We start from the raw sequence: 16355 nt of genomic DNA, 5'->3' as shown, positions 1-16355 counted from the left end.
GTAGGGTGCCGGTTAAAAGGGACCGTCTATCTAGTAGGGTGCCGGTTAAAAGGGACCGTCTGTCTAGCATGGAACAGCACGCGGCAGATAGCAGATGTACTGTACGTTACAGCTATGGCCTTTCTTGCTCAGCTCTTACCAATCTGCCTCTCACACTGTGCCGATTGGGGTCGGCAACGGTGCTTTCTGCTTTTCGGCTTTTTTCCTTTGCCTCCAGTGTCTAACACGTTTACTCCACGCCCACACACCGTGTTCCAGCCGCCCAGCTTTTTACCTGGTTAATTCATAGCTGCTTTTCAAGATTCAAGGCAACCATCACCCTTTCCAGGAATCCTCCCCCCCCACTGGTCAGTCTAGAATCTCATAATCATAAGATAGCGTGGTTGGTTGTTTTTATTAGTCTTTGAGGACAGAACTCACGGAGTCGTATGCCGAGCACGTGGTAGGTTATAGTAATGGGTATATCAGTAGACACCAGGCCAACCCCGACTGCTCTGCATGTATTATTAGCTTTAGTCTCCCCACAATCCCAGGAGGTGTGTTATTATCAGCATCTCCGTTTTGTAGGGGAGGAAGCTGGAGTCTTAGAGCGGCCAAGCACGTTGCTGACGGGCGTCCGTCCAGTCGGCACACAGCAGGGTTAGGATCTGACCGAGGCAGTCTGGCGTGGCTGCCTGTGGTAGGAGCCACAACCGTGCTGCTTCATAGACATCAAGGAATAAACAAATGAACAAGCAAATGCCAAGGGCAATAGTCACAACCAAGTGAGCTCGGAATTTGCTCACTTGATGTTGCTTCCTAGCATGGTACCTGGTGTGCCCAGGAAGTGCTGGAGGAAGGAAGGAAGGAAGGAAGGAAGGAAGGAAGGAAGGAAGGAAGGAAGGAACGAAGGAACGAAGGAAGGAAGGAGAATAAACAAAGGGCTGAGAGGAATCAAGAGATGAGTGAGTGAGAGAGAGAGAGAGAGAGAGAGGCTGGTTCCAAGCATGAGTCCTGGCATCCGAGACAGCCTCGTTTGCCCACTGCATTCCAGGGCTTCGATGCTTTTGTCCTTTTCTGGTTTTGTTCTGGGTCCTGGTGTCACACCGTGGATCCCAGGTTGGCTTAGCTCTTGCTACATGGCCGAGGGTGACTTCGAACTTCCTCCTCCCCCCACCTCTGGAATGCTGGGACGATCAGCGTGCACGTGGTGCTGGGATGAAATCCGGCCTTTGTGTGTGCTAGGCGAGTGCCACCAACTAAACTCTAACTGCAGCCCCCAACGTTTTCATTTAGAAGCCGTAGAGTGAGCTTGAGACACTCAGTCCACAAGTCTGGGTTCTGGGGGGAGGAAGATTGGGACAGGACAGGCCCACGCCACGGCCTGCAGACATTCCTTTTGTTTTCTCAGGAAAGAGTGGTCACTTGGAACTTCTCGACAAAAAAGTACATCTTTGGGAACCGTTACAAGGACCGGGTGAAAGTATCCGACACCGCCGAGCTGTCAGACGCCTCCCTCACCATCGACCAGCTGACCATGGATGACAACGGCACCTATGAGTGCTCCGTGTCAGTGATGTCTGATCAGGATGTCACGGCCAGGTCTCGAGTCCGCCTCTTGGTCCTCGGTGAGTGGCCCTGCCTTTCCCTATGGGGAGAGGGCGGGCAGAGGGCTCTGTGGGCAGCAGGGCCTCCCAAACATTTCTCCCTCGGAGCCAAATGCCATTGAGGTTCTCAGTGAACAGCAGGCTGTTTCTGAGGGCAGAAGAGTCGTCCCAGCTCCCGTCTTTCCCCTCCACACCGACTCTTCTTTCCCCTGCCAAACTCATCACTGAAGAGAAGCGAAGGGAGTTCCCAAGGAACGTGCGGATTCTCACCTTACCTTAGTCTGTGGTACTCACAGGGCCCATCACCACTCCCGTAGGTGATGTATCTTCGTCTGCTGTCAACCTGGCATCACACCAGTCTCCCTACCCCACCCCCCAACCAAAGACACCATCACCAACCAATGGAAAACGCGTGCCAGGATAGCACCCTCTTCACGGGAGAATTTTTTTTTTAATTTATAGTTTGGGAAGCATCAGGAGGCTCATCTGCTTTAGTTTCTGAGTAGACGAGGCCCATAGAAAGGAAGTAATCGCCTCAAAACCAGGTACTGGGGACATTTTAATGAGCACCTGGCCTGTGTCCCCGCTCTGGTCTAACGGCCCGGCTCCTGGGAGGGAGCCACTGTGCATCAGAACAATGGACTCTTTCTTTCTCCTTTGCGCTACTCGGCAGAATTTCTTTTAAGTCGTATACGGTAGTCGCTGGACTTACAGAAAGCTCTGTTGTGAGCCAGAATGGACTTCAATACACATCAACGCTGCATAAAGCACAGCCCAGACCTCGTCCCAGCCTGCCACCGTGAGGCGGCCAGTGGTAATGCAGGCGGGCGCCTTGGACTTCGCCGCTTTCTCTCACACACTTGCCTCTCTCCTTTGAAGAAGTGGGGTGTTATGAAGCACTTAGCAGTTAGCTTCTTGACAGCGCCCTGTGAACATCTCTCCAGGCCACCACACGCAGATCTGCTGGGAGAGAGCACATTCCGTCTCGTGGTTGCATAATAGCCTATTTATGTGTTTCACACTGATGGTTACTGAGACAGGTTTCATCGCTTTTGTTAAGTTTGTTGCACAAGTAATTCTACAATATACCCCTTCACCCCACTTTGTGGATATTACATATGAAAACAACAATGCATTATATATACATACAAGGATTGATATGTACACAGACAGGTAAAATTTGGGTTTTTTTTGTTTTGTTTTGTTTTGTTTTGTTTTTTTTTGGCTGAGAATGTCAGCGTGTAGAAAGTAGCAGAAACCCGTAGAAATCTGAAACCTGGTTCTGCTGGTCCCTCTGCCACACTTACACCAAGGACTAGCTGCTTTTAAAGGAGAGCAAATTAACCTGAAGAGGACAGGATACGAGTGTAACCCGAGAGTGTGGAGTTCGTCGGGACCAGTCTTCTGCTTTTAAGAGGAGAGCATTTTATCCTACATGCTAATAAACCCGGAGAAAGTTTTCTTTCTCGGTGTCTTTATAACGTGGTGATTTTTAAAGGAGAAAGGCGTTAATTCCACGGGGCGGCTCGTTCTGGGGGAGGCTAGCAGGAAGCTCCCCAATCCTGGCCTTAGCTTTGGGAAAACTAGCCTTGTGTAGCTCACCTCCGGGAAGCCGCGAAGTCAATAGACTCAGCAAATCTGGGCTCCAGGTGGGAGCCTTGCTCTGGCCTCTGGCGCCCCCTGCCGTCCTCAGCGGGAACAGCAGGCATCAGGGATGCTTTGGAGCCTAGCTCGTTCCCTTTCGCCCTCCTTTGCCTCTCCTTCAGTAAACATTCAGGTAACATCTACCTGCTGCCCTGTGAGAACTAGCCCCGCTCCCTTGAGAGCACCCGCTCCCTCGCCAGGACACGTAGCCCCCGCACGTGGGGCTCTTTAAACTAGATCTAATTGGAGGGCCCAGCTATTTGTGGTTGGGGCGCTGGAGATCTGGAGAGGGAGGGTAGAGGGGGACTGGGGGAGGGGTGTGCCTGGAATGGGTTACCGTAGGAAGTTCAGGACTTGTGCTCAAAGGCCTAGAGCAAAAGATCTCGACACAGTCCCCCACAAAGCGGATCTCCCTCGCGGGCCATCAGTCCGCTTCCTCCCGTGGGCAGTTTCTGGAGTTCTTGCCTCCATCTGCTCCCCAAGAAGTGCAGTCCATCGTGTACATTTGTTTTTAATGCTCAGCAGTTACTCTCCAGCGCTTTCCTTCTCGCTTCTGTCCTGTATCCGACCCCCCCCCCCACGCGCGCGCGCACACACACATACACACACGCACACAAAACTAACTCAGTTTGTCCTCCTGCTACCCCACCACTTTGTGTGATGGGGAACGTGGGAGTTAGCCACTGAGCCTCCTGCTAAAGGCATGGCTGAGGGTGAGGCTGGTGAGGCAGGGCGCTGCAGGGTACCGCTGTGGGGCCCAGGAGATAAAACGAAGCCCTGTGTGGGTACCCAGAGGGTAAGTTCGACTCCCCTGCAGCCCCAGAACTGCTTGCTGGGCCAGCAGGACGGGCAGGAGGCTGGTGTGAGCCAGCCCCTGGCAGGCATTCTGCCCAGCTGCTCACGCAGGCCTGTCTTTGATCCCCAGAAGCCTGGGTTTTGTTTGGCAACAGGGGAGTGCCTGCATTATGTGCCATGATGCCTTACCTGTCTGGCTCAGCTGTGCCAGCAGCTGCGCGGCACTCCTGCCTGTTTGTTTCCGAGGAGAAAACCTGCAGCTGCCGGACTGGAGGAGAGGACAGTCAGGGACAGTTCCTCCAGCACCTTCCAGGTGGGCTAGCCCTCAGGACTGGTGCCCATGCGCCTGACTTAGGGCAGCAAGCCATCCAAGGGGGCGTGTGATGAAAGCAGAAGGGACAGGCTGGCATTGTCTGATTTCTCTGAGGACCATCCTCTGGGACTGGGTGTTTGAGGAACCAGCCCATGAGTCCAGGATGTGAATAGGAGAGCAAGTGTTGCAGTTTTAAGTGCTGAGAGGTCTGGTCTTCAAGGAGCTCCTCTGTGAAGTGGCGTTCAGAGCCAGTTGTGCTCAGGACTGGGGCTTCTGGGAGCTGCTGGGCTCTTCTGTCCTGGGGAGTCTCCTTTTGAGAGTCTGTTTCTATGTGGGCACAGTTTTTAGAGGCTTCTTTTGGCTATACGAGCATCAAGAGCCCACTGCAGCCCTGCGTCATGCGGTAGGGTCGGGGCAGACCCAGTCTGGCTGTCAGCAGAGCTTAGCACCACGCATGTGATTTTATAGGTTTGTCAGGCATGCAAGATGCAAGAATGAAGGGGTCATGGAGGCTTGCGCCAAGGTTCCAGAAAGCTGTCCGGGCCAGGTAGTGTGTAGCAGGGTCTCTGTGTGATACATGGAGGTCCTGGCTTCAGGAAAGGTACAATTATTATGCCATATCACGCACATACAGAGCTGTGCTTCCCTCAGTTTGAGTATACTGATAGTGCCTTAGTGGTGTCCCGTTCTGTTTGTTTAGGAGTGCCTTCTCGGTCTCTTCAGGCTATTTGGGACTCTCTCCTGGTCTTATCCCTGGAAGTTGCTGAGTTGAGTTTGCCACAGCACTCTGGCAGCAGGAGGAGATGATGGCCTAGGTTCTGGAGAGTTCTGGAAAACACACACACACACACACACACACACACACATGCATGTACACACTCATGCACGCATGCACATGAACATGACCAGGAATAGCCCTAGAGAGAAAAAGTTGGGAAAACCCTAACCAAGCCCACCCTTTGCTCAATAGCACAGCCCCGGAGTGTAATTTCATTCTGATTTTAACTTGCTGTGGTAGAATGCATGATCTAAGGCGCATAAATCTGTAATAGCTCACATCATTTGATCCATCCACTGTGTGGTCAAGCCGTTTCTGAAGAAAGGTCCCCCTTGTCATTGTCAGTGATGACCTTCCCCACTGTTTTCGCCCTTCTCATCGCTAAAGATGCTTCCTGGAGTCTCACGGACACTTCCCGCTCTGCCTCTGAGCCTTTGTATATGCCGGCATGCTCATCTCTGCGCTAATTCCTGCCACCGCCTTCATGGTGACCTCCAGGTCACAGCCCATATGATGTGTTGGGTCATGGTTCTCTGCCCCAGCAGTCTTGTCCCCCGTTTGGCCATTGATGCATTGTCTTTTGTCCCCCACTAGATTCCTTGACTCACAGTGTCACCCCAGCGCCCAGCACTGTTAGACAGAACCTGGCTACCCAATGACAGAATCTAACCCCGTTACCGAACCACCCAACGTGACATTAACCAGGCCTGAGGGAAAGACTACAGGCCGGGAGTCTCAGAAGCCAGGGGGACCACGCGCGGGTGGTTTATGGGTTTATAAACATTTCCTATGAGATTGCTTTGATCGCCTCCACCCAGCAGGAAGGCCCGCACCGCACCGCCCGCCCGCCCGGGGTTCTTCTTGCTATGCAGCTACTAGCTACATATTTGCATTTTATTAGCAAAGCGGGGGGGGGGGGTGGGGGGGAAGAAAGGGGGGGTGGGACAGGGGGGGGGGGAGGGGGGCCATGGTACATCCCGAGAGGATGTTTCCAAGAAGCTGAAGGAAGGGCCGCAGAGTTCACCTAACCCAGGGTGAGGAAACCAGGCCCCTCCGGCGCCACAGCCTGGCCTTGCGGTCAGCAAACATTATTAAAACCAGAAAAGGTAACAGGCAGAAAGGAGGTGGCCAGAGGGAGTAATGGGGAGGGGGGGGGGGGGAGGAAAAAAGAACAAAAAAAATTGTAAACAGGGATGAAAGGTTCAAAAAATAAAAAAAAAAAATATACCCCCCCCCCCCCCCCAAAAAAAAAAAGCGTTGAAGATAATAATATTGTGCCTACAATTCCCATGAGGCCCTTTGTGGAACAGATCAGGAACACTGTGGTTCCAGCTGAGCCAACAGCAGGCAGAACTCGCATGCGCAGTAGTCTTACCTGAGTCAGGGCCCACGAGCAAGTGTCCCTACTGTGGTCGTGTTTAACTCCCAAGCGAGCACTAGGGGCTACTACCAACCAGCCTGTCACGGGGAGATGCAAACAAACTCTCCACGACGCCAATGTCGCACCTAAGTGCAGCTTGGAGAACCCGCGACGTTACAGGGTGTCTGAGCGCACAGCGTTCCGCAGCGCTGGAATGCGCCTCAGCATGGGCCACTTCTTCAGGGCTGTAGAGTTGGACAACGCCGCCCCCCCCCCCCCCCCAGTTACCCTTCCGCATCCGCAGTCCATCTCCTGTAGCACCTCCTGAGGCAGGGCCATAAACAGTTAGGGCAGGATTACTAAAAAAGGCCGTCGGGGCTGGGGGCGCAGGGGAGAGTCCAACAGGCCTCTCCAGATGTGAAGAGTCAATGGAGCTGTGAGTTTCTCTGCACGCACGCCTCCCTCTCTGTGTGCGTGGAGGGAGACATGGGGAGATCCTGGATGGGCAGTGGTTCCCACGAGGTTAAGCTTCTCTTCCGGTCTCTTCCCTTCCCAGTGCCGCCCTCCAAGCCGGACTGCCGCATCGACGGGGAGATGGTGATCGGAAACAACATCCAGCTCAGATGCCAGTCTGCAGAGGGCTCGCCCAGCCCCCAGTACAGCTGGAAGAGCTACAACCCCCAGAACCAGCAGCGGCCGCTCACCCAGCCAGGTGATGGAGCCGCGGGGGAGGCGCGTGTGCCCCACGCTCGGCTGCACCTGACCGCCGAGGCTGCCGGGGGGGGGGGGGGGGAGACGGAGGCCGGCCAGCCCCGGGCCGCTCGCTCAGGCCTGCTTTTGCGCCGTCCTGGACCGTGCCCCTGAGCGTCGGGTTCCCACGCACCCCACAGCTGCCAGGGCCAGAAGCGCGCAGGATTTCTGCTCCCCCCCACCCCTCCATTCTCTCCAGGAAGTGCGTCCCACTCCGCGTCTCCCATCCAGACCGGTCCATCTCAGACACCAGCACGAAGGCACCGTTAGGGTCCTCACTCTCAGGGCAAGTTATGGCGGATGAGCCACAGCTGCCAAGAGACCCATGGTAGAGGAGGGGCCAGGGGCGGAAGGAAACGAGGGGAAAGATGGAGGGGGCCAGGCTGGGGCCCTTTAAACACTCGTGTCCCCCGGCGTGGAAACCTCTTGGGCTCTCAGTGTGGCTACCAACGGCTGTGGCTGCACCGTGATCCAAGACAGGAACCGAAAGGCCCGAGGGATGCCCGGCAGATGTAGCTTTGAGGTCGTTCAGTCCGGCATGTGTGGAAATGAAATAGGGGCGTGAGAGCGAAGCCCGTGGGCGAGGGAGGAACATCTGGTGCCCTGGGGAAGCCTGTGGATGAACGCCCTATGTCCCTTGGTTTCCATCAAGCCGGAGTCAGTTTTTTATCATGCTACCTTTCAATTATCTGGAGGCCAAAGAATAACTTCTTAAAAAAAAAAAAAAAAAGTTAGTAAAACTCCCTTGACCTAACGTAAGAGGGAGGATGCCATATGGATTTCCACAAGCATCCAGTTTGGCTGGCATATGTCTGGTTTCCCGATTTTAAACATCTTTTAAAAATCGCGCTTGTTCAGTGTGTGTATATACAGGGCGCTCCACAACTAGAGCTCGGAGGACAACTTGTGGGAGTCGCTTCGCTCCCGCCCTGTGAGTCCCGGGGCTCGAACTCAGGCCTCCAGGCTTGGCAGCACGTGCGTTTACTCGCAGAGTCAGCTCACTGGCCCCTGGATTGCCAGGTCTTGAAAGTCTGGGATTTTCACTGAAATCACCTGGCAGTCGTGCTTACCCTCTGTGGAGTCCTGACTCCGCCCCCCTAGTCGCTCGGCGGTTCACGGTCTGAGGACGCAGTGAGTGTGGCTTTCCTCTAGCGCAGTGCGTACGGTGGGGTCCAGGGCTGAAGGTGTGAGGTCACAGAGCTGCAGGGCCTGACACAGCGGTGTGCTGGAGAGACTGTGTGAGGGATCCTGGAAGCCTTCTTCACAAAGTGGATGTTTGAGTGCGGCCTGGTTCGCAGCATGGGCTTGAACCCTGGGCTGGGCTGCTTGTTAGCAAGTAGCCTTGACGAGTTGCTCAGCCTGTCTGTGCCTTAGTCTCTACATGTGTAAGATGGGCACAGCACCACGTGGGCGGCCCAGGACACAATCAGCACTAGGTATTGGCAGCTATCTTCGTCAGGCCCCTCACAGTGGCACGGCATCGTGGCTTCAGTGTGGCTGAATGGTGGGGTGTGGTCCCTGTCCAAAGGATGGGAGATGATGATGGGAAAGACAGCGAGGAGAGATGGAGAGGGGCCCTGTGTTCCGGGCTAGGAGTCTGGACTTTCCTGTAAACACTGAGCTCCTCCTAGGAGCCTCGAAAGTGGGCACTCTGGTCAGTTTCCCCTCACCTCCACCACAAAATGCTGTCAGAGGCCAAAGCTTAGGTCTTTACTGACTAAAAGTGGGTGACCGCTAAGGGCGTGGAAGGTGATTAAATCGACTTTTGCCTCTCTGCTTTATCCAGCCCTGAGTTCAGATTCACTCACTCAGGATTAATGACTGTGGTGGCAGCATTAATCCTGAACCTGAAATGAGAGGTGGCAGCCAGCGCTTACTGAGCAGCGTTGGTGGGAGGGGACAGGAAGAGCAGATCCTGTTCATTCAGTATCATCAGGACTTCTAAGCGCTTCAGCGGAGGACAGGCGACTGTCACTGCAGTCCCTCTCCTGACCACAAGATGGGGCTACAATAACGGGACACTGGGTTTTAGAAACTAGTGAGCTCTTTGCAGAAGGGAAAGGAGCCTTCGATCCCCAGCTCAACCAAAGCCAATCGGACACGGAATGAGCCCCAGTTCATCCCAGAGAAGTGTCTAGAACACACCGTTTGTTCCAGAGACTTGGGGAAGGATGGTGTTGGCTCACGCATCAGAAACCCCCATGATCCCACCCCTGAAGGAGGCCTAGCGCTGCCCGGAGGTGCCAAGGACATCTGATGCCGGTTCTAGGCCCTCTAAGCACACCTGGGGACACAGAGCATTCTGTAAAGTGCTTTCCTTCGAAATCCTCTTAAAAACAACAAACCCAACTGGGCTAGAAAATGGGACCATTAATGCTCTGAATCGTTGTCAGGGGTTCCCATCGCTCCCTCCACTATCAAAACACCCGCAGGCCACACCCCTAAACCCCGAAACCTTAGTGATCTCAGCACTTGCTCTGCTTGTGGACCCTGTTCCAGAATCACATCTGAAGATCACATGTAGGTGGTATACACAGGTGTGAGGTTCTAGAATCCAAGGCCGTCAAGTTTTACAGAAGAGTGCTTTGGATTTTAGGGGAGAATACGGAGGTAGCATATTTGTGACGAGGAGAGAAGAAAACAAAATCAATGTGCTGCGGTTAGGGTGGCTTTTATCTTACTAGGAGGCTTCCTCTGACCCTCAAACGAGGGTCAACCCCTTCTCCACAACCTCCACTTTGAACCCCTGTAAAATCACCATTGTTTCATGTGTGTCTCCCTCTATGGATTGGAAATGCCAAGAGGACAGGACTCCCCTCCTTCCGTTTGTGATCGGAACGTGGAGGTTTTTAGTTCCGAGTGAGCTGACCCGACAGCATTATGTGGTGCGTGAACGTGTACGGTAGGCGTACATTGCTTGTATAGTGCCAAGGTGGCTTCCTGTTGAAACGCTTCTTTACTTATGTGTGTGCATGCACGCCAACATGAACCTCAGAGGATACCTTCCATTAGTCAGTTTTCTCCTTCTGTGGAATTGGAGTTGGTCCACCTTCAGTCCGAGCATGTTGGAAGGATGAGAAACAATGATACTGAGAGATGGTGACCTAAATCATTCCAGAGCATGGAGGTGGGACCTGGGGTGGGCTGTTCCCTAGTTTTGCAGAGGTAAAGCCAGCGTGATTCCTGGATCAGACCTGTGATTTTGCCACCATATTAAAAGCTCAGAATTCGGGGCCTAAGGCAATAGCTCCGTTGGGAAACTGCTTGCACATCATGAGACCTTGATTTGATCCAAAGCAACCCACGTGGAAGCTGGGCGTGGCAGCCCTGGGGAGGCAGAGACAGGAGGAGACCCTATCTCAAAAAGCAATATAGAAAAGAGATTGAGCGCACACACACACACACACTTGAGCTTGTTACTGAAGATTAAGAACAGCTTCTGAAATGTCTAAAGGGCTCCCACAGGTCCTTCTTGGGCAATTTAGACCGTGTCCTGGGGATGGACTGGAACACCGGGTGGCAGGAAGATTCTGATGAGGTTGGCACTGCAGTTAGGGGACAGAGGTTTCCTGTCTTGAAAGAGCAGTGATGACAAAGCATCTCTGAGAACAACACATACACACAGGCTGTCTTGGTGTGAACCCACTGCATCATGGATTCTGGGAGGGCTCTCTCCTGGGGACATCTGCGCCATGGCCCTGGGCTCCACATTGGCGGTTTTCACTCTCCTTTTCAGATGAGGCAGCCACTGCTGAAGAATTAGATGGCTAGAATGATGATGGGTGAGGAGGAAGGTTTATAAGACAGTGTCTCAATTCACTCCCATACCATATACCACACACATCACACGTAAACATTTTCTTGAGCAGATACTTTTCACACACACATATATGAAAAGTATCTGCTCAGGTCTCCCTGAGGTCAAGTTCTCAGCACAAAGACAGGGAATAGATGAAGAAGGGGAAGGGAACAAGGGAGAGGGGAGAAAAGGGACAAGGAAGAGGGGTAAGGCATATTTGTTGAAGGTGGGGCAAAGGACTGTCTCTGGATAGAGAGGAGACCCATAGGCAAATGCCTATTTATAAAGGTACAAGAGGAAAACCCTGAGTTAGGATGAGGTGTTTGATTTTGATTGGGCATGCTAATTAGGTGAGCCAGGGTGGGAGAGGCTTTTGATCGCTAGACATCAATATTTCAATACTTTGATACCTCACTTAGGCTCACAAGTACCTTGCCAGGCAGGTACTATTACTTCTGACTATAGATGAAGAAACAGATTCAATGAAGGCTAAGGTATCTGCAGGCTACATCGAATAATGGGCAAAGCCAGACTTGGGGCGCCCAGGGTCCTGCCTGGGTTTGAAGCCCTTCAGTATTGTCCCTCCTGCTGTGTTGATTCCCCAGCACCCACAGAGGTGATTTTCCCTACATCGCTGATGGACCAGCTCAGAGGGGCTCAGTGGTGAGCTTGTAGCTCCCAGGGCCCAGGCCTTCTAGCCCTGGGCTGTGCATACGCTGTCTTTTCACACTGCTGCTCTTCCTCCAGTCTCAGGCGAGCCCTTGCTTCTGAAGAACATCTCCACGGAGATGGCAGGCTACTACATCTGCACCTCCAGCAATGACGTGGGGACAGAGTCCTGCAACATCACCGTGGCTCCCAGACCTCGTAAGAGCAGGGTGGGGAGGGAGGGCTTTGAGGCCCAGAGATGGCTGGTTAAGGCCACCAGAGATAAACCAGATGGCTGCCGTGGCCCTGGAGAGACAGCGCCTGGCCCAGGCTTCTCTCTCCCTGAGGCTAGCCGGTTCTTTAGAAACAGAGCCAGGGACAGACTTCTGGAGACCTCTTCAGTCAGGCCTGCCCTGTGGCCACTCGGAGAATGTGAGAGAAGTTCCTCAAGCCAGTTGTCTTGGTCTGAATCATATTCTCTTTCTGTAGGGAAGAGAGACCATAGCTAACTCAGAAGCTGGCAAAGCTAACACGGACAGGTTCTGCACAGCCGTGTCAGGATGCTGTTAGTGTTACTTTTCATACTGTTTTATTTTGGTTTCTTATGCCTCTTCCTCCCTTCTCCACCCCAATCCCTTCTGACACCTCAACACCAAGTAGGACAGAAGGAACATTAGCGGGGAGAGGGGACTCAGTTCTCTTAGGCTACTTCCTGCTGAATAATATCATCGGGTTTTCTTGTGGAAAGTCCAATCTTCATTTCAGGATATCTCCAACTTTTAACTGTATTGACAGCAGCCAGGAGCAGCAGGGAGGGGAAGCACCAGCAGCCTTCTTTTTTGGAACCTCCTTTTTCTCTCTGGGCCCTGGCATTTATCCCCTCTCCAGAGTCCCCAGACTTAAACCATCTGCAGCTGGCAAAGAGCCCCTGTTAGAGCCTACATGAGGCAAATAGTTTGCTGCTGTGGACCATCTGAATCAGTCCCACATCCCAAACCTGGGATCAAAACAAAAACATGTTTACATCCACAAACACGATGCTCTGGGCCTGCCTCTCCTTGGCTGCTCCTCTGTCCTAACGAGAATCCTCAGATGTGTCTGGTGGCAGTACTCCAGGGCCATGACTTTCATAGATGCCTGCAGTCATTGCTCCCCAGGCTGCAGAAGAACTGGGGTGGCCCAGAGGCTGTGAGGAACCAGCCTGCTGTGCCCTCCACCAATACTGTGATTCCTCACCCTGGCCTGGCTTTCTACTCTGTTGCCAGGGACTGAGTTGGGGAGTGGTGGTGGCCGGAGTTGGGGCTCAGGAAGTACAGCTGTTCCGTCCCTTTTCAGCCTCCATGAACATCGCTCTGTATGCGGGCATCGCGGGGGGTGTATTTGTGGCTCTCATCATCATTGGTGTCATTGTCTACTGCTGCTGTTGCCGGGACAAGGGTGACAAGGCCGAGGACATAGAGGGTGCACGGCCGTAAGTGTGCTGGGAGGGGTGGCCCCTTGGAAGGAAGCAGATGGAAATACACGCCTCAGCTCCTCAGGCACCTTGGGAGACACCAGGTGTTTCAGTCTTTCCCCGTTTCATCCACTCCAAGGGTGGACCGGAGACCTGTTCTTGTTCCCTGGGCCTGTCGTTTGCAGACTCTCACCTTGGGGCGAGCAGGGGGTCAAATGTAGGCTGGAACACAATACACTGTTTCCACGATCTCCTTAGTGCACAAGCAGAATGTCCCTATGAGGTCTCACTGTGCACTCCCAAACCAGCCCCGAAGCACAGGTCCCTAGGCAGCTTCTGGGTGGAGGTGGGAGTCAGACCAGTTTACCTGCCCCTCCCCGATCCCTGCCACTAGGGTTAACCTTCTCTCCTTCTCTGTTGCCCCCGCAGGAACCGGGCAGCTTACCAAGAGCCTAAAAGGCAGAAGGAAATTTCCAGAGGGCGGGAAGACGAAGATGACTATGGGCATGAGGACCAAAGGGGCTCAGGGCGGAACTCTCCAGAGCAGCCCTTCCAGTGAAGGGGGCTTGTTGCCCCCTGGAAGAGGAGGGACGGCTAGGGCCCAGTCTCCTGCCACTGGCCTCCTTCCTCTCCAGCCCCATAGACCTGCCCCTCACCAGGCATTGGTGGAGTACTTCTTCCCCTGTATCTGCCTCTGGGGAGCATCACTGGCCTGGCTACAGGGGTCCTACCTGTTACCTTGACAACCACACTGCAAGGACCTTTCCTCGTTGCTATATCTGACTCAGGGCCTGCCCTTCTCCCTAGCCAGACAGCATCCTCCCTTATCTGCCTCCCTTATGGTTGGCAGGGGCTCCTGGAAATCAGGCGACCAGGGGCTGCTTCTGTTAGGAGCAGTGCCAGCTTCAGCAGGGTGGGAGTCTGCCCTGCCAACCATGCCCAGCACTCGGAGGAGGGCTTGTGAATGAACTTGCACTCAATATTTTTGTTGAATGAAGAAAAAAAAAAAGAAATCAGTGACAAGATGGAAGTCTCCGTGATTTACCCAGCTTAATTGTGCTCTCCGTGTTTGGGGGTCACGGGGGCTCCAGCTTCTCCCTCAGCCTCATCTCCCACTGTATTGCACCTGTTCCCAGAGACAGGACTTCCCCAAACACAATTGCATCTGTCTGTCAAAATCCTTCCCATCCTTATAGCCCATTACTCTGGGAACACCCTCCCCCAATTTTCCTTAATCCTGTCCTGACTGCTACCATGCAGAGAAAGTCCCTTTATCCCACACCCAGACACCAGGCTGCATGTCAGGCCATCAGAGCTATGCTTACCACAGGGCCTGGGTCTTGGAGCCTGGCAGCCTCACGGGTGAACATGCCCTCATGGGTAGGGCTTTGCCTCCTGCGTGTAACTTGGAACACCTGACGACTCCATTCAGGCCCTGTGCTAGTCTGGTAAGGTGGGCAGACTGATTTAAAATAAGCATACACACATAGGCTTGCTTGCCTCCCACCTCTGCCCAGCCACCAGCTTCTGAATGCCAGCCGGCCTGCCCACAGCCTCCCCTTTTGGTAGGCTCTCTCCCTCCCCGGGGCTCAGGTCAGATGAGCTGCTCCAAATGTTTTTTTTTTTTTTTTTTAACCATCAGATAAACTTTTCTGCATCAGTAGAAAAACAACTGTAAAAAATCCCCTTCTGGTTTTATGTGCATGCATGTTTTTATATACTTCATTCAAGTCTTTGTTTCATTCAAAATGCCTCTTTAAAAATAAAGTTACCAGTGGATATTTGCTTTTCTTTGTTCATCTGTCCTTTGCTAGTGCCAAGTATACCTGCTGCCTAGCAAGTCAGTAAGGCAGGGTGACCAGGTCTTGGGGTTCTATTACTTGTGGTCAAGGTAAGGGCAGCAGTCACTCTCAGGGTTGTTGGGGACAGGACAGGGCTCAGCCTGATGGTGGAGGTAGGCTCTGGGAGCCTGCAGCGTCAGAAGACTGAGTAGGCCTGGGAGTCATTCACGTGCCTCCAGGATGATGACAGAGACTCCCTCGCCTGTGACACCCTACAGTGACCTTCCTGAGGAGATGGGCAGGCCGTTCTGTTGCAGAGAGCTATGGTCACCCAAAGCAGCTTGGATCCACGGTCAGTGCTCCACTTGAATAGACTCCTGAGACACTCTCCAGGTCATTCCCGTCCTGTTCTTTCCTGTGGAGACCTGCACTTCTCCTGTCCAAGCGTCTGGCATATGGTGTTGCCATGATCCGGGTATACATCTTCACCTCTGTCTCTGCCTACAAGATGCATGAGCATAGGAGCTGGTCCAGGAGGGCATCTGGAACATTGTGTAGGGTGTCTTGCTCGAGGCTAGCTCCTAGCCCACTGGCTATTTTGAGATACCCCCGTCCCTCATGGTTCATGCCTCCACAAGCATGTCTGTTGGCTACTCGGTCCTTGCTGGTCCTGTCACCTGTCCTCCTCAGGCTCTCATCTTAGTGTGGGTTTAGGGAAGAGCATGGGAGAAAACAGGCCCTGCTTCAGCAGGATTTTTTTGAGCACCTGCTACGAGCTGTGCTGCTCACAGGGTTTTGAAGAGCTAGAACCCAAGGCAGGAAGCAAACACAGGAACAGGTCCATGAGACAGAGAAGTACTGGGGCAAGGTATGTGTGTGTGTGTGAGGGGGGGGGGAGAGGGGGAGAGGGCGAGGAGGGGGAGAGGAAGAAGGGGACAAAGAGAGGAAGAGGGAAAGAGAGAGAGAGATTGAGTGAGCACCTGGGGATGATTCAAAGAGGAGATGACACTTGGCTGCAAGATGACACTTGACAAGACAGAGCAGGTGCTCACTCACTCGTTCTCCAGGACAGGGCTCTATTACTTGGGTGTCAACTCTCATTAGCAGCTGGTACCACTACAGGTTCCTGCTGAATTTATTTTGGCTCAGAAACTGTGGCAATTAGGTTGTTGTAGGTTCCCACAAGCCACCAGAGTCCAGCAAGGTCTCCGAAGGATGAGCCGCAGCTTATAATTCAAGGTGTACAATGCAGTTGTTTTTGAGGCCAGCGACAAAGTATCAGGTCTCAGAGGCTGAGATGCCAGGGCCTGGCACACACAACGGCAGGCAAGCAGGAAGGCTGTACGCACTCTGGAGCAGCTGCTGGCCTGTGCACGACAGCAGTGTGAGATAGGTGCTGTCTTAGCGTTCTATTGCTATGAAGAGACACTGCGAACACAGCGCTTCTT

The 16355-nt window shown here is 53.3% G+C and overlaps 1 protein-coding gene across 1 annotated transcript in view; it reads left to right on the top strand.

Moving 5' to 3' along the window:
- The window catches only part of Gpa33 (glycoprotein A33), a 33878-nt gene extending 18971 nt beyond the window's left edge, over positions 1 to 14907 (top strand). The window contains exons 3-7 of the mRNA XM_055624702.1: positions 1391 to 1607; positions 7033 to 7188; positions 11773 to 11892; positions 13009 to 13144; positions 13556 to 14907. Coding sequence (XP_055480677.1) covers positions 1391 to 1607; positions 7033 to 7188; positions 11773 to 11892; positions 13009 to 13144; positions 13556 to 13685 — 759 coding nt within the window. The 3' untranslated portion in view covers positions 13686 to 14907. The remainder of the gene's footprint in view (positions 1 to 1390; positions 1608 to 7032; positions 7189 to 11772; positions 11893 to 13008; positions 13145 to 13555) is intronic.
- Positions 14908 to 16355: the final 1448 nt, after the last annotated feature.

This window comes from Psammomys obesus, unplaced genomic scaffold (genome assembly GCF_907164565.1).
Source record: "Psammomys obesus unplaced genomic scaffold, mPsaObe1.curated_primary_1811, whole genome shotgun sequence".
Lineage (NCBI taxonomy): Eukaryota > Metazoa > Chordata > Mammalia > Rodentia > Muridae > Psammomys > Psammomys obesus.
Note: the sequence above shows the minus strand (reverse complement) of the source record. Positions and strands in the feature narration are given on the sequence as shown.